Raw genomic sequence first — 13,980 nt, forward strand, 5'->3', positions numbered from 1 at the left:
TCAGAGGTCATACTGCCTCCGTCATCAGGGCATCATATTCATCGCCCTGATGACGGAGGCAGTATGACCTCTGAAACGTTGGTAAACATCGACCAGACTGCACAGCGCAACAACCCAGAAGACAGAATTCTTCATACTCACCGCTGTGAAAACCTCAAATCCTACATTCTATTCAGTTGTAATTCAAATAACTTGAGGTTTGGCTTTTTCATGTTTCTGTCTTTGCATTTAATACAGGAACAGGATCTAGTTCATGTTTTAATTAATAAACGTGTTTTCATTATTGTTGTCTGTAAGTAATGTTCAAGAGTCTTGACAAAACCTGGCAGTGATCCTGATATAAATAAATCTTAAGTTTTAAGCTGACAAAGTAGAAACATTTTCAGTGTGTACACATTTTTAAAGAATTCCTAATTTGAAGATGAACGTGGAAGACACGTGTCTCAAAGATGCAGGAACTGACTCTTCATACTTGTGCTTCTTGTGTCGGAGATCTGTGTGAAAGTACTATCAGTGGGATGCATCATAACCACTGAACCATTAAAGACAAAGTTCCTAATATTGTAAATGTAATCCAGTCAAAGTGGTGTAGGCTGAAGTGATGGGAGAAGTCACACAACTCAACAAACACTTTTAGAGTGTCCAACATTGAGTGACTCATGAATGACGATGCAGTTGACAGAAGCACTGAGGAAGACTGTGATTTGAGGTGTCTGACATGTAGGATAGTTGCTGGAGGATGACTTCAGAAGGAAATTGCTCAAGATGAAATGATGTAAGGCATCACTGTCAGTTTAAGATATGTGAAGTGATGATTCAGAATTAAGTGATGTGGTGGATGAAGTGGTTCACGATAGTGATGAGCCATGGCTTTTCTGTTCTTATAGTTGTATTTTTCTGCTTATCTGTCAAGATATTTTGTCAACATTTATCACAGTTCTATGGACAAGAATAAGGTAAGATATTATCTTACTATAAAAATTTTTGATTAGTCGTTGTCTTCAAAAAATGACGTCATCAACAATGTCAACATATATTTGTTTACTCGGCATTGTTGTGTTCCACAACAATGCCGAGTAAACAAATATAACGTTTCACAACAAAGAAATCAAAAAATATCAAGCCAGTCGCATTATCACTGCTCCAGAAGAAGCACTTAGCATTCTTGAATATTGACTGACAGTTGGCCTAAAACATCAGAAAAGTGAAAGAAGACGTTATGAAGTATTTGAAGTACCAACTCCAACAACTTCAACAAGGTAAACTGATACTCATTCGATATATTACGATTACGAAAACTGTTATGAAAACTGGCCTTATGATCGATTTTAAGACGAAGATTTGCAGGGGTGGGGCTGGACGTAAAAAGTTGACTGAACAAGAACTTTTGACCTCTGAACAGCGACGTAAAGAACTACAACATCAGACATTTAAGAAATAAAGAGAAGCGAAAGAAGACTTACATTGATAAACGAGACCATATTAACGACACACGTAGAAACACAGACGAAGATTTGCAAGGGTGGGATTGGACGTAGAAAGTTGACTGACCAAGAAGAGTTGGCCTCTGAACAGCGACGTAAAAACTTAAACAACAGACCTATTTAACAAATAAAGAAAAGCGAAAGGAGATTTACATTGATAAACGCAGAAAAACTTATTCAACAAGAACAGAAGAGCAGAAGAAAACAAACGAAGACTTGCAAGGGTGGGATTGGAAGTAGATAGTTGACTAACCAAGAACAGGTGGCCTCTGAACATCGACGTAAAGAACTAAAACATCAGACATATTTAACAATTAAAGAAAGGCGAAGGGAGATTTACATTGATAAACGCATAAAAACTTATTCAACAAGAGCAGAAGAGCAGAAGGAAACAAACGAAGACTTGCAAGGGTGGGGTTGGACGTAGAAAGTTGACTAACCAAGAACAGGTGGCCTCTGAACATCGACGTAAAGAACTAAAACATCAGACATATTTAACAAATAAAGAAAAGCGAAGGGAGATTTACATTGATAAACGCATAAAAACTTATTCAAGAAGAGCAGAAGGAAACAAACGAAGACTTGCAAGGGTGGGGTTGGACGTAGAAAGTTGACTGACCAAGAACTGTTGACCTCTGAACATCGACGTAAAGAACTAAAACATCAGACCTATTTAATAACTAAATAAAAGCGAAAGAAGATTTACATTGATAAACGAGACCATATTAACGACACATGTAGAGAAACAGACGAAGATTTGCAAGGGTGGGATTGGACGTAGAAAGTTGACTGACCAAGAACAGTTGGCCTCTGAACAGCGACGTAAAGAACTAAAACATCAGAGATATTTAAGAAATAAAGAAAAGCGAAAGAAGACTTTCATTGATAAACGAGACCATATTAACGACACATGTAGAAAAACAGACGAAGATTTGCAAGGGTGGGATTGGACGTAGAAAGTTGACTAACCAAGAACAGTTGGCCTCTGAACATCGACGTAAAGAACTAAGACATCAGACATCCTTAACAAGTAAAGAAAAGCGAAGGGAGACTTATATTGATAAAAGAAGAAAAACGTATTCAACAAGAACAGAAGAGCAGAAGAAAACAAACGAAGACTTGCAAGGGTGGGTTTGGAAGTATATAGTTGACTGAACAAGAACTGTTGGCCTTTGAACAGTGACGTAAAGAACTAAAACATCAGACATATTTAAGAAATAAAGAAAAGCGAAGTAAGACTTACATTGATAAACGTAGAAAAACTTATTCAATAAGAAGCGAAGGGAAAAAAAGCAGACGAAGATTTGTAAGGGTGGGGTTGGACGTAGATAGATGACTGACCAAGAAAATTGGCCTCTGAACAGCGATGTAAAGAACTAAAACATCAGACGTACTTAACGAATAAAGAAAGCGAAGGGAGACCTATATTGATAAACGCAGGAAAACGTATTTAACAAGAACACAAGAACAAAAAATCAGACGAAGATTTGAAAGGGTGGGGTTGGACGTAGATAGTTGACTGACCAAGAACTGTTGACCTTTGAACAGCGACGAAAAGAACTAAAACATCGGAACTATTTAACAAATGAAAGAAAGCGAAGTAAGACTTACATTGATAAAAGTAGAAAAACGTATTCAACGAAAACAGAAGGGGAAAAAAATCGGACGAAAATTTGCAGGGGTGGGGCTGGACGTAGAAAGCTGACTGACCAAGAACAGTTGGCCTCTGAACAGCGACATAAAGAAGTAAAAAATCAGATTAGAGAAAGTGCTCCGAATAAGACACTAAATTAACACCCCGAAGGGGGATAGTTTAGTGTCTTACTCAAGAATTTAAAACGCAACCCCATTCAGGGGGTTAGTTTAGTTTCTTACTCAGGGGTTAAAACACTTGAATGAGATACTAAACTAACCCCCCCGAAAGGGAGTTAGTTTTGCGTGTTACTTAAGATTTCAAAAAGCAATGGTCAATTGTTTTAACCATCAATTCGTGGTGGTTAGTTTAGTTTCTTACACAAGGTTGGTGGCGTTTTACAAACTTGACCAACCCTCCCTAGGAGCTCCGAAAGGAGCGCCCTGCTCTAGTCTATCTACTATAAAAATTTGTGATTTCGTCGTCGTCAATAAATTACGTCATCAACAGTGTCACCTTATATTTGTTTATACACGGCATTGTTGTGGAACACAACAATGCCGAGTAAACACATATAACGCTTCACAACAAAGAAATCAAAAAATATCAAGCCAGTCGCATATCACTATAACTAACAAATAAAGAAAAGCGAAGGGAGATTTACATTGATAAACGCAGAAAAACTTATTCAACAAGAACAGAAGAGCAGAAGAAAACAAACGAAGACTTGCAAGGGTGGGGTTGGACGTAGATAGTTGACTGACCAAGAACACTTGGCCTCGGAACAGCGACGTAAAGAACTAAAACATCAGAACTATTCAACAAAAAACAGAAGAGAAAAAAAGAATACTTGGAATGTTGGGGTTGGACGTAGATAGTTGACCAACCAAGAACTGTTGGCCTCTGATCAGCGACGTAAAGAAGGAAAATATCAGATTACAGGAAGCGCTCCGAAAGGATTAGTCGTCGTCGTCGTCAAAAAATGACGTCATCAACAATATCACCTTATATTTGTTTATACACGGCATTGTTGTGGAACAACAATGAAATGTACACAACAATGCCGAGTAAACAAATAACGCTTAGTTCCAAGCCAGTCGCATTATCACTGCTCTACAAGCAGCACATCGTCACCGAAAAGCGACATTAAACCATTTAAGAAATGAAGAAAAGTGAAAGAAGACGTTACCAACACCAAAAAGGTAATCTGATACTAATAATAATATTCATTCAAGTCATACTGCTCTTCAAGGGTTTAAAAACTTAAATAAGACACTAAATTAACACCCCAAAGGGTGTTAGTTTAGTGTCTTACTCAAGATTTTAAAACGCGAGTTAGTCAAGTGTTTTAACCCCCCCATTCGGGGGTGAGAGTTAGTTTAGTTCCTTACTCAACACTTGAATGAGACATAAACTAACCCTTCCGAAGGGGGGTTAGTTTAGTATCTTACTCAAGAATTTAAACGCAACCAACCCCCCAGGAGGGGGGTTCGTCAAGTATTTTAACCACCATTCGGGGGGTTGTTTAGTTTCTTACTCAAGGGTTAAAACACTTGAATGAGACACTAAACTAACCCTTCTGAAGGGGGTTAATTTAGTGTCTTACTCAAGATTTTAAAACGCAACCAACCCCCACAAAGGGGAGTTGGTCAAGTGTTTAAACCCCCCCCATTCGGGGGGTTAGTTTAGTTTTTTACTCAGGGGTTAAAACACTTTAATCAGACACTAAACTAACCCCCCTAAGGGGAGTTACTTTAGCGTGTTACTTAAGATTTCAAAACTCAACCAACAGGAGGTTAGTCAATTGTTTTAACCCTCAATTCGGGGCGGTTAGTTTAGTTTATTACACAACGTTGGTGGCGTTTTACAAACTTGACCAACCCTCTCTAGGAGCTCCGAAAGGAGCGCCCTGCTCTAGTTTCATTAAATTGTTTACTCATAGTCACAATTCTGTGTATTTTTGAGTATTTATTTTAAATCTACTTTAAGACACATCCATGTATTTTTAAGCATGATTTTAATGTTCCTAAATTAAAGTGGTCTGTTTTCCTTGACATGTTTTAATTTTTGGCTGTAAGCTTCTGTTCTAATCAGAGGTGGATATTGTTATGCTGTTTTAGTACTAATTTGTTGTGATTGTTTTAATGGTAGCTACACCAAAGCAAAATACTGTTATCTATAAATTGTACTTTGGGTTCTAATAATTTGAGTGAGTATGCAGTGGTGCTTACACTTGCTGAGTTAGGCTGAGTTTTCCAAAATCTTTCTGTCTTCTTGCAATGAGGACATATAATTTACATATGTGACTGTATGCATTGTTGTGTAAGTGAAGAACTATATTGTTCTGAATGTGGAAATTTTGTTGCTTGCTTACAGTTCCATACCAGAATAAGAACATAATAACGCTCTCTAAATAGTTTTGTGTTTTCGGTTGAATATGGACCATGGAATTTAAGAGACATGAGTCACTATACATGACGAATCATTACCAGAATGGACTGACGAATGATGATGGTGAGGCTGTCATCATTGGATGATGACATCATATCTGGTGATTTAACAGGAATTGCAGTTTTTGAGGATTTTCTATGGCTAATATATTGCAGATTGTATAAATATAGGAGCACCTGAAGTACAGCTAGAGAAGAGACTACATAGAAATCAGCTACAAAACATAAAGTGAAACAAGATTATTATATTCGAAACTTCTGCCAATGTGAATGTCTTTATTATTAGAAGAAGATATAAAAGATAAAATGAAAGATCAGTTGTTACTTGAAATTTCAGGTTGTATTATGAACCATGAAGTAATCATTGGGTCAGTTCATTATTCTGATCCTGAGAAAACGTTTTATAAATTGATTGTACGAGAAGTTCATTGAAGTGTTGCCAATATCTGGATATTATCGTCTTTGTTTTAATGAATATGCTGGTCCATCCATCCATCCAATGGCTCTACAGCCCATATCAGGCCTTGGCCTCCTTAATTTTCTGCCTCCATGAAGATCTATTATTTGCGACCATTTTCCAATTTTGACATTGGATCAGACTGGCAGCAACTCATCTCGCAGCATCTTCCTGCCATATTAAGGTCTTCAGGGCACCTGCTTTATACAGCGTCCTTACGTTCCAAGTACCAAATTCAATATCCTTTGCTTGTGCCGTCTTAGGTATTCCAGAATGTGCTGGTCACTGGGCACGGCCAGTGAGAAATTTCACCAGTAAAATTATAAATACCTTTGGGAGTTATATGTGACCTGTGTCCATTGACTGTTTAACCTTAGTCTAGAGCAGGGGTGGGGAACCTCTTCATGTTAGAAGGCCGCATTAATTTAGCAGTAATCAAATAAGGCCGCATTCAAGAAACTTCAATTAGATATACTTAAAAATGTACATTATTTTGCAAAATTCTAACTGCTATGTACTAAATAATTTCAAAAAATGAAGACTATTTGTTAATTTTAAAGTTAACTAATCTTTTAATGACTTTGTTGTGTCTGCTTTTCGTTGGAAAGCATTTGAATGTTTGGTTGCAGCATGGAGGTCCGCAGTTTCAGTTGATCCTCTAGATGGGTATCCATCATTTGTGACCTTAAGAGCATCTTGAAAAATGTATTAATAAAAATAAAAGGATTTGTTCTGTAAAATTTGGATTCAGTCAAAAGGCCGCACTTAAGGACCTAAAAGGCTACATGTGACCTTAAGGCTGCAGGTTCCCCACCCCAGGTCTAGAGCACAGTCAGTCCATACATTCCATATAGAATATTACTGTCATTTGTTGAAGTCAAAATGTATTTTGTTTTTTGCCATAATTTATTTTTAATGTTATTTGAAAGAAATAAAAATCTTGGGAACTCTGTGTGAAACATTTAATCCTGTATCCATTCCAGAGAATGTTCAGTCATTTGGGGAAATCCCAGCTATCCTCTTTTATCCTCCCTACTGAAACCAGCACTGAGCAGGTTGGTGTAACATTAATGCTCTGTACTTGTATTTGGCAAGTATCTTGTTGAAATCTTGTCCAGATTAACAGGTAAAAGGTTTTGATCATAGATTGTGAATAATGAATCAGTGAGGAGAGGGAAGATAGCTTATTTTTATGTATTTACCCAACATTCACCAGGAGGGACATATAATCAAATTACCCCAACTGCTGTGTATCTGAAATTTTGTGTGAGCATCTTCCAAAAGTGATGCAAGTCATTAAAGTGGACTGTGTCACACGTGGTAGTCTCGGGGCAAGACACTAGACTGTTTTAGAGGGTTCTAGGTGTGTCCCCCGGTCAGATTTTTGTTCACATCACCTTCATAACCTCCATGTTATTTGTGGGTAACAGAATGTACCATATGGGTGCCCTGCCTTTAAACTTGCTAAGGATTGGTAAAAGCCAATGAAGGTTAACGTAGACCTTTCCTGGGAGGCATTAGAAATCAGCCAATAAGGACTTGCAACTAGAAACCCAAAACATAATAATTTGAGGAAAGAATATCCTGACATGGAAATTATTGTTTTATTAGCCATATTCAGTGAGCATATTCGTGTAGTGGTAGCAGTGTAGATTGTATGATATGTGAGAAGTACTCAGTTTTATTATGGGTTACTTATGCTGTTGAAACAGTGTTGTTAACTGACCTGAGAATCAATTAATCATAATCTTGAAACAGATATACTACAGTAGAACAACACACAAAACAATTTTCATGAAGGTTGTTTTGGACAGTACAGTTATATGAACAATACAGTAATGATGTCAACAACTGACAGGAACAATGTTTGATGCATGCTCTATTTTAAATTCTTTTATTTGTGTAGAAAGGGTAGCACTAATTATAAAATAATAATTGCATGTCATACAACTATGACAGTAGAGGTGGGAATTTGTTCTTTACAGCTGTACAAAATATTATCCAACATTTTTCTGGCAAGTTAAACTCTTTATATAGGGGGCTCAAGGTTCATGAGTGTGAATTATGCAATAATAGACCACTTATCAGGTCTGCATTTATCAGATACTGACAAGGAAGTGCGAATATGTCCGAATCAGCTATTTATAGACTCCGAAATGTGTGTGCATTAGGTAAGAAGTGTTGTACAACATCATCTTTGAATTTCGTATATCCAAAAAATTAGTTGAACTATTAAGTATAACTTAAAAAGCTGTGGTAATTCCATATATGCAAACCATTTTCTGATCCATTATTTATTAAAAATGATCTAGAAAATGTTTTAATGCCATTGCTTTTCAACTTACTTTAGAATATGCCATTAGGAAAGGCCAAGAAAATCAGGCAGTATTGGATATGAATGAAATACATTACCTTCTATTCTACTGATTATGTTAATGTATTAAGCAAAAACATAAATGCCACAAAGAATAATACAGGAAATGCAGTGTGAACTAGTAAAACAGTTTGTCTAAAAATATAAGCAGAAAGAGTTAAGTAATATGCTCGTGTCTTCTCAACACTAGTAAATTTAAAAAAAGAGACAGCGTTCAAATGCTTTGGAATAGAAGTAACATTTGAAAATGAGAATCTCATCAAATGAAAAGCAGATAGAATTAAAGAAATCCTTCCTACCATTTAACTTTTGAAAATTTAAATTATTCTGAAAAAACTACTAATGACATTGATTGATCATAATATATTACTCCGTACTTATGAGATATAAACCTAAAACGTTTAATGGGTGTATAGTGTTTACAGTAGTTGATCATAACAGCTAGATGTGGTCGGTATGATAATGTTCATCTTGAAAAAATGTTAGGTATTTTAATGCAAGTGTAGAGAGAGAAGATGTTTTAAAAGTGATATATGGACATCATAGTTTACATGAAACTAATATTGGTTCAAAGGTGAGAGTATTAAAGTTTGTGATATTAAGAAATCATTTTGTGTATAGCAGTTTTCCCACATCTCATCATTCATGAATATTTTTCAACTTCTGATAGGAAGACACAAATTGGTATTAAAGCGTACTTGAGGTCCTGTGTTAGGTAAGCTTACTTATACTGGCCACTATCTGGGTTTTGCAGAAATTTAGGGAGAGACTGTTAGTAAGTAAATAAGCAGTGCAAATGTTAATATTGAGAGAATCTCAAGAAGATAAACAGTGTGCAAATTGAAAGTATACATTCAGAAAATTCAATTTATCTGATAGAATTCAGTAAATGCATCTTACTAATTGGTTCAGATTCCAGTGTATGCCAGTTTCTTGGAGAAACATTTCATATTCAGGGCTGAGGATGGAGACAGTATCTTTCTCTGAAATGTTTGCATTGAATTACAAGTCTGTACAGCTCCAAAACCAAGATCATCATTGTCATTATTATTACTGTGAAAACCTCAAATGTCACATAAAATGAAAATCCTTAACAAGTCATCAGTTATTATCTGCTACCATATAGTTTATTGTTATGCATTAATGTAAGTGGGTGGGTTGGTATAAATTTCAGTGCTGTATGGTGGTAGATGTTTCAGTGTGACAGAATTAAAATTCCCATTAGTCCAATCCCCCCCACCACTTGTTTGTTTGTTTGTTTGGCTCTTTAGTTGTAAGATTCCATATCAAATTTGAAAGTTATTTAATACAGAATTAGATTATGGTAGCATGGTTATAAATGATTAATTAGAAGAAATGTGGAAGGAAATGGTCTGGGCCTATTTTAAGGTGTTTTGCTGGCATTCATCTGGAGGTACTGAGGAAAACCACTAGGAAACTCAGGATGTCCAGTCCTCAGCCAGGATTTGAACTGGGTTCCACCCAAATACAAGTCAGATGTGTTTCTGCTGCACCAATCTGCTTCATCCCAGTTGTCAGTTATTGGTTAGTATTTATTCTTAGGTCATTTAACAGTGCTGTATCAAATATGGATGTTGCTCTACTGTCAAATGAAATCTAAAGAAGTATCAAGTAGAATGAACTGGGATGGATTCTGGAATTGTGATTGATGAACTTGAAGGGTTGTTCAAAATGTCAGTTGTGTGTTTTATGATATTGCCACAATATTTTCATGGAAGGACTGAGGGAAACTGAGAACCTCAGTTAAGAAGGTTAGTATTCTTGACAAGATTTCAACCTCATACTTGCTGAACACCAAGCAGGATTGCTAACCCCTACACTGACATTTGGTGACATCAGTTCTCCTCTTACTTGTGAAATAATGTAGATTTTAAACTTGAAACAAATTTGTGTGTTTGTGATCTTATGTTGTAAATTTCCTGTTGTGTATTTGATTTAAACATTTTAATGCGTTCTGAAGTATTATAGATAATTTGAATTTCTTTCTTCAATGTCTAAACTTCATTTTAGATATATCAGAAGTTTTCAGTTGGAAGTTTTTTTTTAATGTTGTAAGCACTCAGTGTTGTATGGATACATGCACCTATTTTGTAAAAACTTCCTTTAACAAGAAAAACAATGAAAAGAGCTTTCAGTAGACTTCAGTCAAAACCATCAGCATTTTATGCAGTACCAAATAAGGCTATGAACAAAAACGTCATAACATTCACAAATTTTCTTTTGTCTGGTACATACATTTTTCTAGGAAGTAGATTGCACAGGTGTAGCAAGCATGGACAGACATTTCTGTCCGCTTGTTGTGTACAGTTGCTTTTACACACACAGTACTTGCTACCTTGCATCATAAGAAGTACAGCTTTGTCACAGCAACAACAGAAGTATTATGTTGTGTGCTTGTGCTCATATAAGCTGTATTATTTATATATTTAAACATTTTCTAAAGCATCAGATTGTAAAAGAAACTGTTATTGACATAAGATACTCCTATGAAATTCCATAAATATTGTGTGAAACAAGCTTGGTTTAGTCTCAATTTTATAATATAAACTTTTAAATGAAGTTTTCAAGGAGAAATAATGCTCATATATAGCCCAAATTTGTGTCTTATCAATATATTATTGTTGGGAGGGAGGACCTGTTAAATTTAATAAAATTCAGGTAGTCCTCTATAGAATGAGCAGATGGATGGACATGGAGAGCAATAAAGGGTGTTTGCTGATAGACATGGCAGCCATCTGACAGATTAAAAAATATATCTTATAGCTACGGCTGAAACATAGATTTTAGTTGGGTTAAGTTTTTTGTGGTTCTATTTAATGTTTTTCCTTTTCAGTTAAGCTACAAACAAATTTACATAGGCATAATTACTCAGAACCTGAACCTGAAAATAAACCTGTGCAGACTGGAACAGCAGTGTTCATCAAGGAGCTGAAATCTCGCCATTTTCCAAGGTTTGTATCATCTAATCTGTCTCTGAATTGTGAAGTATAAGGTACTGAGAACACAGTCAGTTATGCATGTTGATAATTTTTCCACCAGTGCTTTGTTGTTAATTGAATGAGACAGACCATTATCGTATTCACTGATCCTTAGAAAGGAAGAAATACATGGGATATAGCATCAGCACAGATGTAGTTAAACCCATTCATTCTGCAGTAAAAGAAAAACTTTTAATTTTATTTTTCTGTCTTAAAGAATTTGGCTTCTGCAGTGGCTGCGTGGTCTGAGGCATGGGCCTTGTGCCGCTTGGTCGCAGGGACCGTGGGTTCGAATCCCACTCAAGCCATGGATGTTTTCTGTGTTGTATTGTCCTGTGTACAGGTAGAGGCCTTGCGACGGGCCGATCCCTCGTCCAATTTGTCCATAGATGAAGCCAACTAATAAAAAGTTGGGGACCCGTAAAGGGTACCGGAAAATGTACAAATATTGTTAAACCGGAAAAAGAAGAAGAATCTGGCTGTAAAGGAGTTTCAACAGAGCAGGCTTGCCACCCCTTTTTATTGCATTGAATATAAGAAGCAGAGTGGGAAAGATCTTAAGGAATTTTAATTTAACAACATGGAATTTCTTGTGTCTGAACACACATTTTTTTCTAAAACTTTCAGATCATGTACATGTCACTGCTCCATAGTCAGTGCCAATTTTTGTGGTGGCCTGTGTAGTATAAGCCTATTTTTCAGTCTCCAACTTCCATTCACGACATGTAGAAACAGATGAAAATATCTGTTTTGGGACATACACTGTATTGTAAGATTTGAGGTTTTCACAGCGGTGACTATGAAGATTTCTGTCTTCTGGGTTGTTACGCTGTGTAGTCTGGTCGATGTTTACCAACGTTTCAGAGGTCATACTGCCTCCGTCATCAGGGCGATTCTTCATCGACCAGACTACACAGCGTAACAACCCAGAAGACAGAAATCTTCATACACTGTCTTACAGATACTTTGAAGGTTATATGATATTTGAGGTTTCCACGGCAGTGAGAGAGTGGATCATGATCTTATATATTGTAATTGTATGTAGTATTAGAGGTTGTTACCAGTGTTTTGTATGTTTAAAATGTAGTGCGGATGGAATTGTGTTGCGTTTGCATGGACACCAACTTACCATTCCGTACTTGACACAACATGGCTTTGATGTGCCGATAATTATTGAAGAGAAGGAGGGTTTGGAAATGCTCCTGCCTCCTGAAAACTTCACAGTTCAGGATGTGGAAAATTATATTGGTAAGTAAAAGAGTTAAACTTGACCTGCTATGTTACTTTTTCAAATATTGTAAGGATTGTGTGCTTAAAATTTGTATTAGGGTACATAGAATTTTCCACAAGAAAAGTTTAACAGTACATATTGGATAAAGTCTTGAAGAGTTTATGTTTCAGAGTTATTTTAAAGTGCAATTATTAGTTTGCTTTGATGTGAGAACATAATTTTGTCATGGCATCTGTAATCTTCCCTTCTTATGTTACACAGGTCAATAGAAATTTGTTTCTAATTCTCACAATTATAACTATAAATATAATATACACGTTACACATATAATAGAGGTTGGGTGGGGGGTGGGGTGGAGTCTTGTCTCTTTGTCAGGGAGCAGCAGCAGTTATTTTCCTCTTCCATTTCATTCTGTGTGAACCTTGGCATCAAATAAACATTAATATTTAGTTTTAAATTGGAGATGCAAGGAAAGAGAGTGAACAATTATTTTGTATGTTTTAGCATATAGAGAATGTTGTTTTTAATTCTACATTTTAATATTGAATCTCACATGTGAACCAAGATGGCACCTATCCTAGTCATCATTCAAGTAGACTGTAACCACTTTTCATATATTCTAGTTTTTATATTTCAAGTCACCACCTACAGATGGAATGAAAAGCTTGATCTCTGTTACTTGAAGTAAATTTTTATTTTATCAAACGAATTAAAGTAAGCACTGGCGTGAAGATGGTACCGCTACTAATTTAAATTGTTAGTGCTGCCAACAGAAAGGGCTAGTATCTGAAAGACATTTGTAAGTTTATAGTTTTTAACTTCCATCCTGTAGGACCCGATCGTGAGGTGGACGTTATCGACGTGACACGACAGACTGACATTCGGATGAAACTTAATGAATTTGTTGAATATTATTTATCACCGCCAGAACAGAGATCAAAGATATTAAATGTAATCAGTTTAGAGTTCTCCCACACTGGGTAAGTATTTAAATTTAATACTTTTATATTTAGTGTTTAGTATTTTAGTATTAATATTTAGGTTGTGTAAGGGGAATCAGTTGTGCCTGAAAGTAATTTCCTGATGTGGAGAACATTTGATCATTTTTATAAGTAAATCAAGTACTTTGCACATTATTCTTTCACATACAACAAATTACCTTTAAATATTTATTCAATTTGTGTCTTATTCAGTACCAGTAAGAGCAGTTTCAGAAACTGACACTTTGTTCCACAAGTGGTTTAAGTAAATATTGTAACATGTAGTACTGATTATCCATGCATGCTTTTTAAGATTACATTTATTTTGACACACTATTACAGTTAATTATACTTCATTGCTGCACTTGAGAC

At 35.9% G+C, this 13,980-nt stretch overlaps 1 protein-coding gene across 3 annotated transcripts in view; it reads left to right on the forward strand.

Annotated features, from left to right (window-relative positions):
- The window catches only part of LOC110833658 (histone lysine demethylase PHF8-like), a 31,650-nt gene that overhangs the window by 2,697 nt on the left and 14,973 nt on the right, over positions 1 to 13,980 (forward strand). Inside the window, exons 2-5 of one of the 3 annotated variants that reach the window (XM_087355602.1) lie at positions 9,788 to 9,943; positions 11,253 to 11,370; positions 12,485 to 12,645; positions 13,461 to 13,608. In XM_087355602.1, the coding sequence (XP_087211728.1) occupies positions 12,594 to 12,645; positions 13,461 to 13,608 (200 nt within the window). In that variant the 5' untranslated portion in view covers positions 9,788 to 9,943; positions 11,253 to 11,370; positions 12,485 to 12,593. Of the gene's footprint in view, positions 1 to 3,395; positions 4,320 to 9,787; positions 9,944 to 11,252; positions 11,371 to 12,484; positions 12,646 to 13,460; positions 13,609 to 13,980 lie in introns of those variants that run through there. The other 2 variants (XM_087355601.1, XM_087355600.1) reach the window with 2 other exon arrangements.

Source organism: Zootermopsis nevadensis, unplaced genomic scaffold (assembly GCF_977971745.1).
Source record: "Zootermopsis nevadensis isolate Lab colony 2312 unplaced genomic scaffold, Znev_1.0 Znev_ptg000025l, whole genome shotgun sequence".
NCBI classification, from domain to species: Eukaryota; Metazoa; Arthropoda; class Insecta; order Blattodea; family Termopsidae; genus Zootermopsis; species Zootermopsis nevadensis.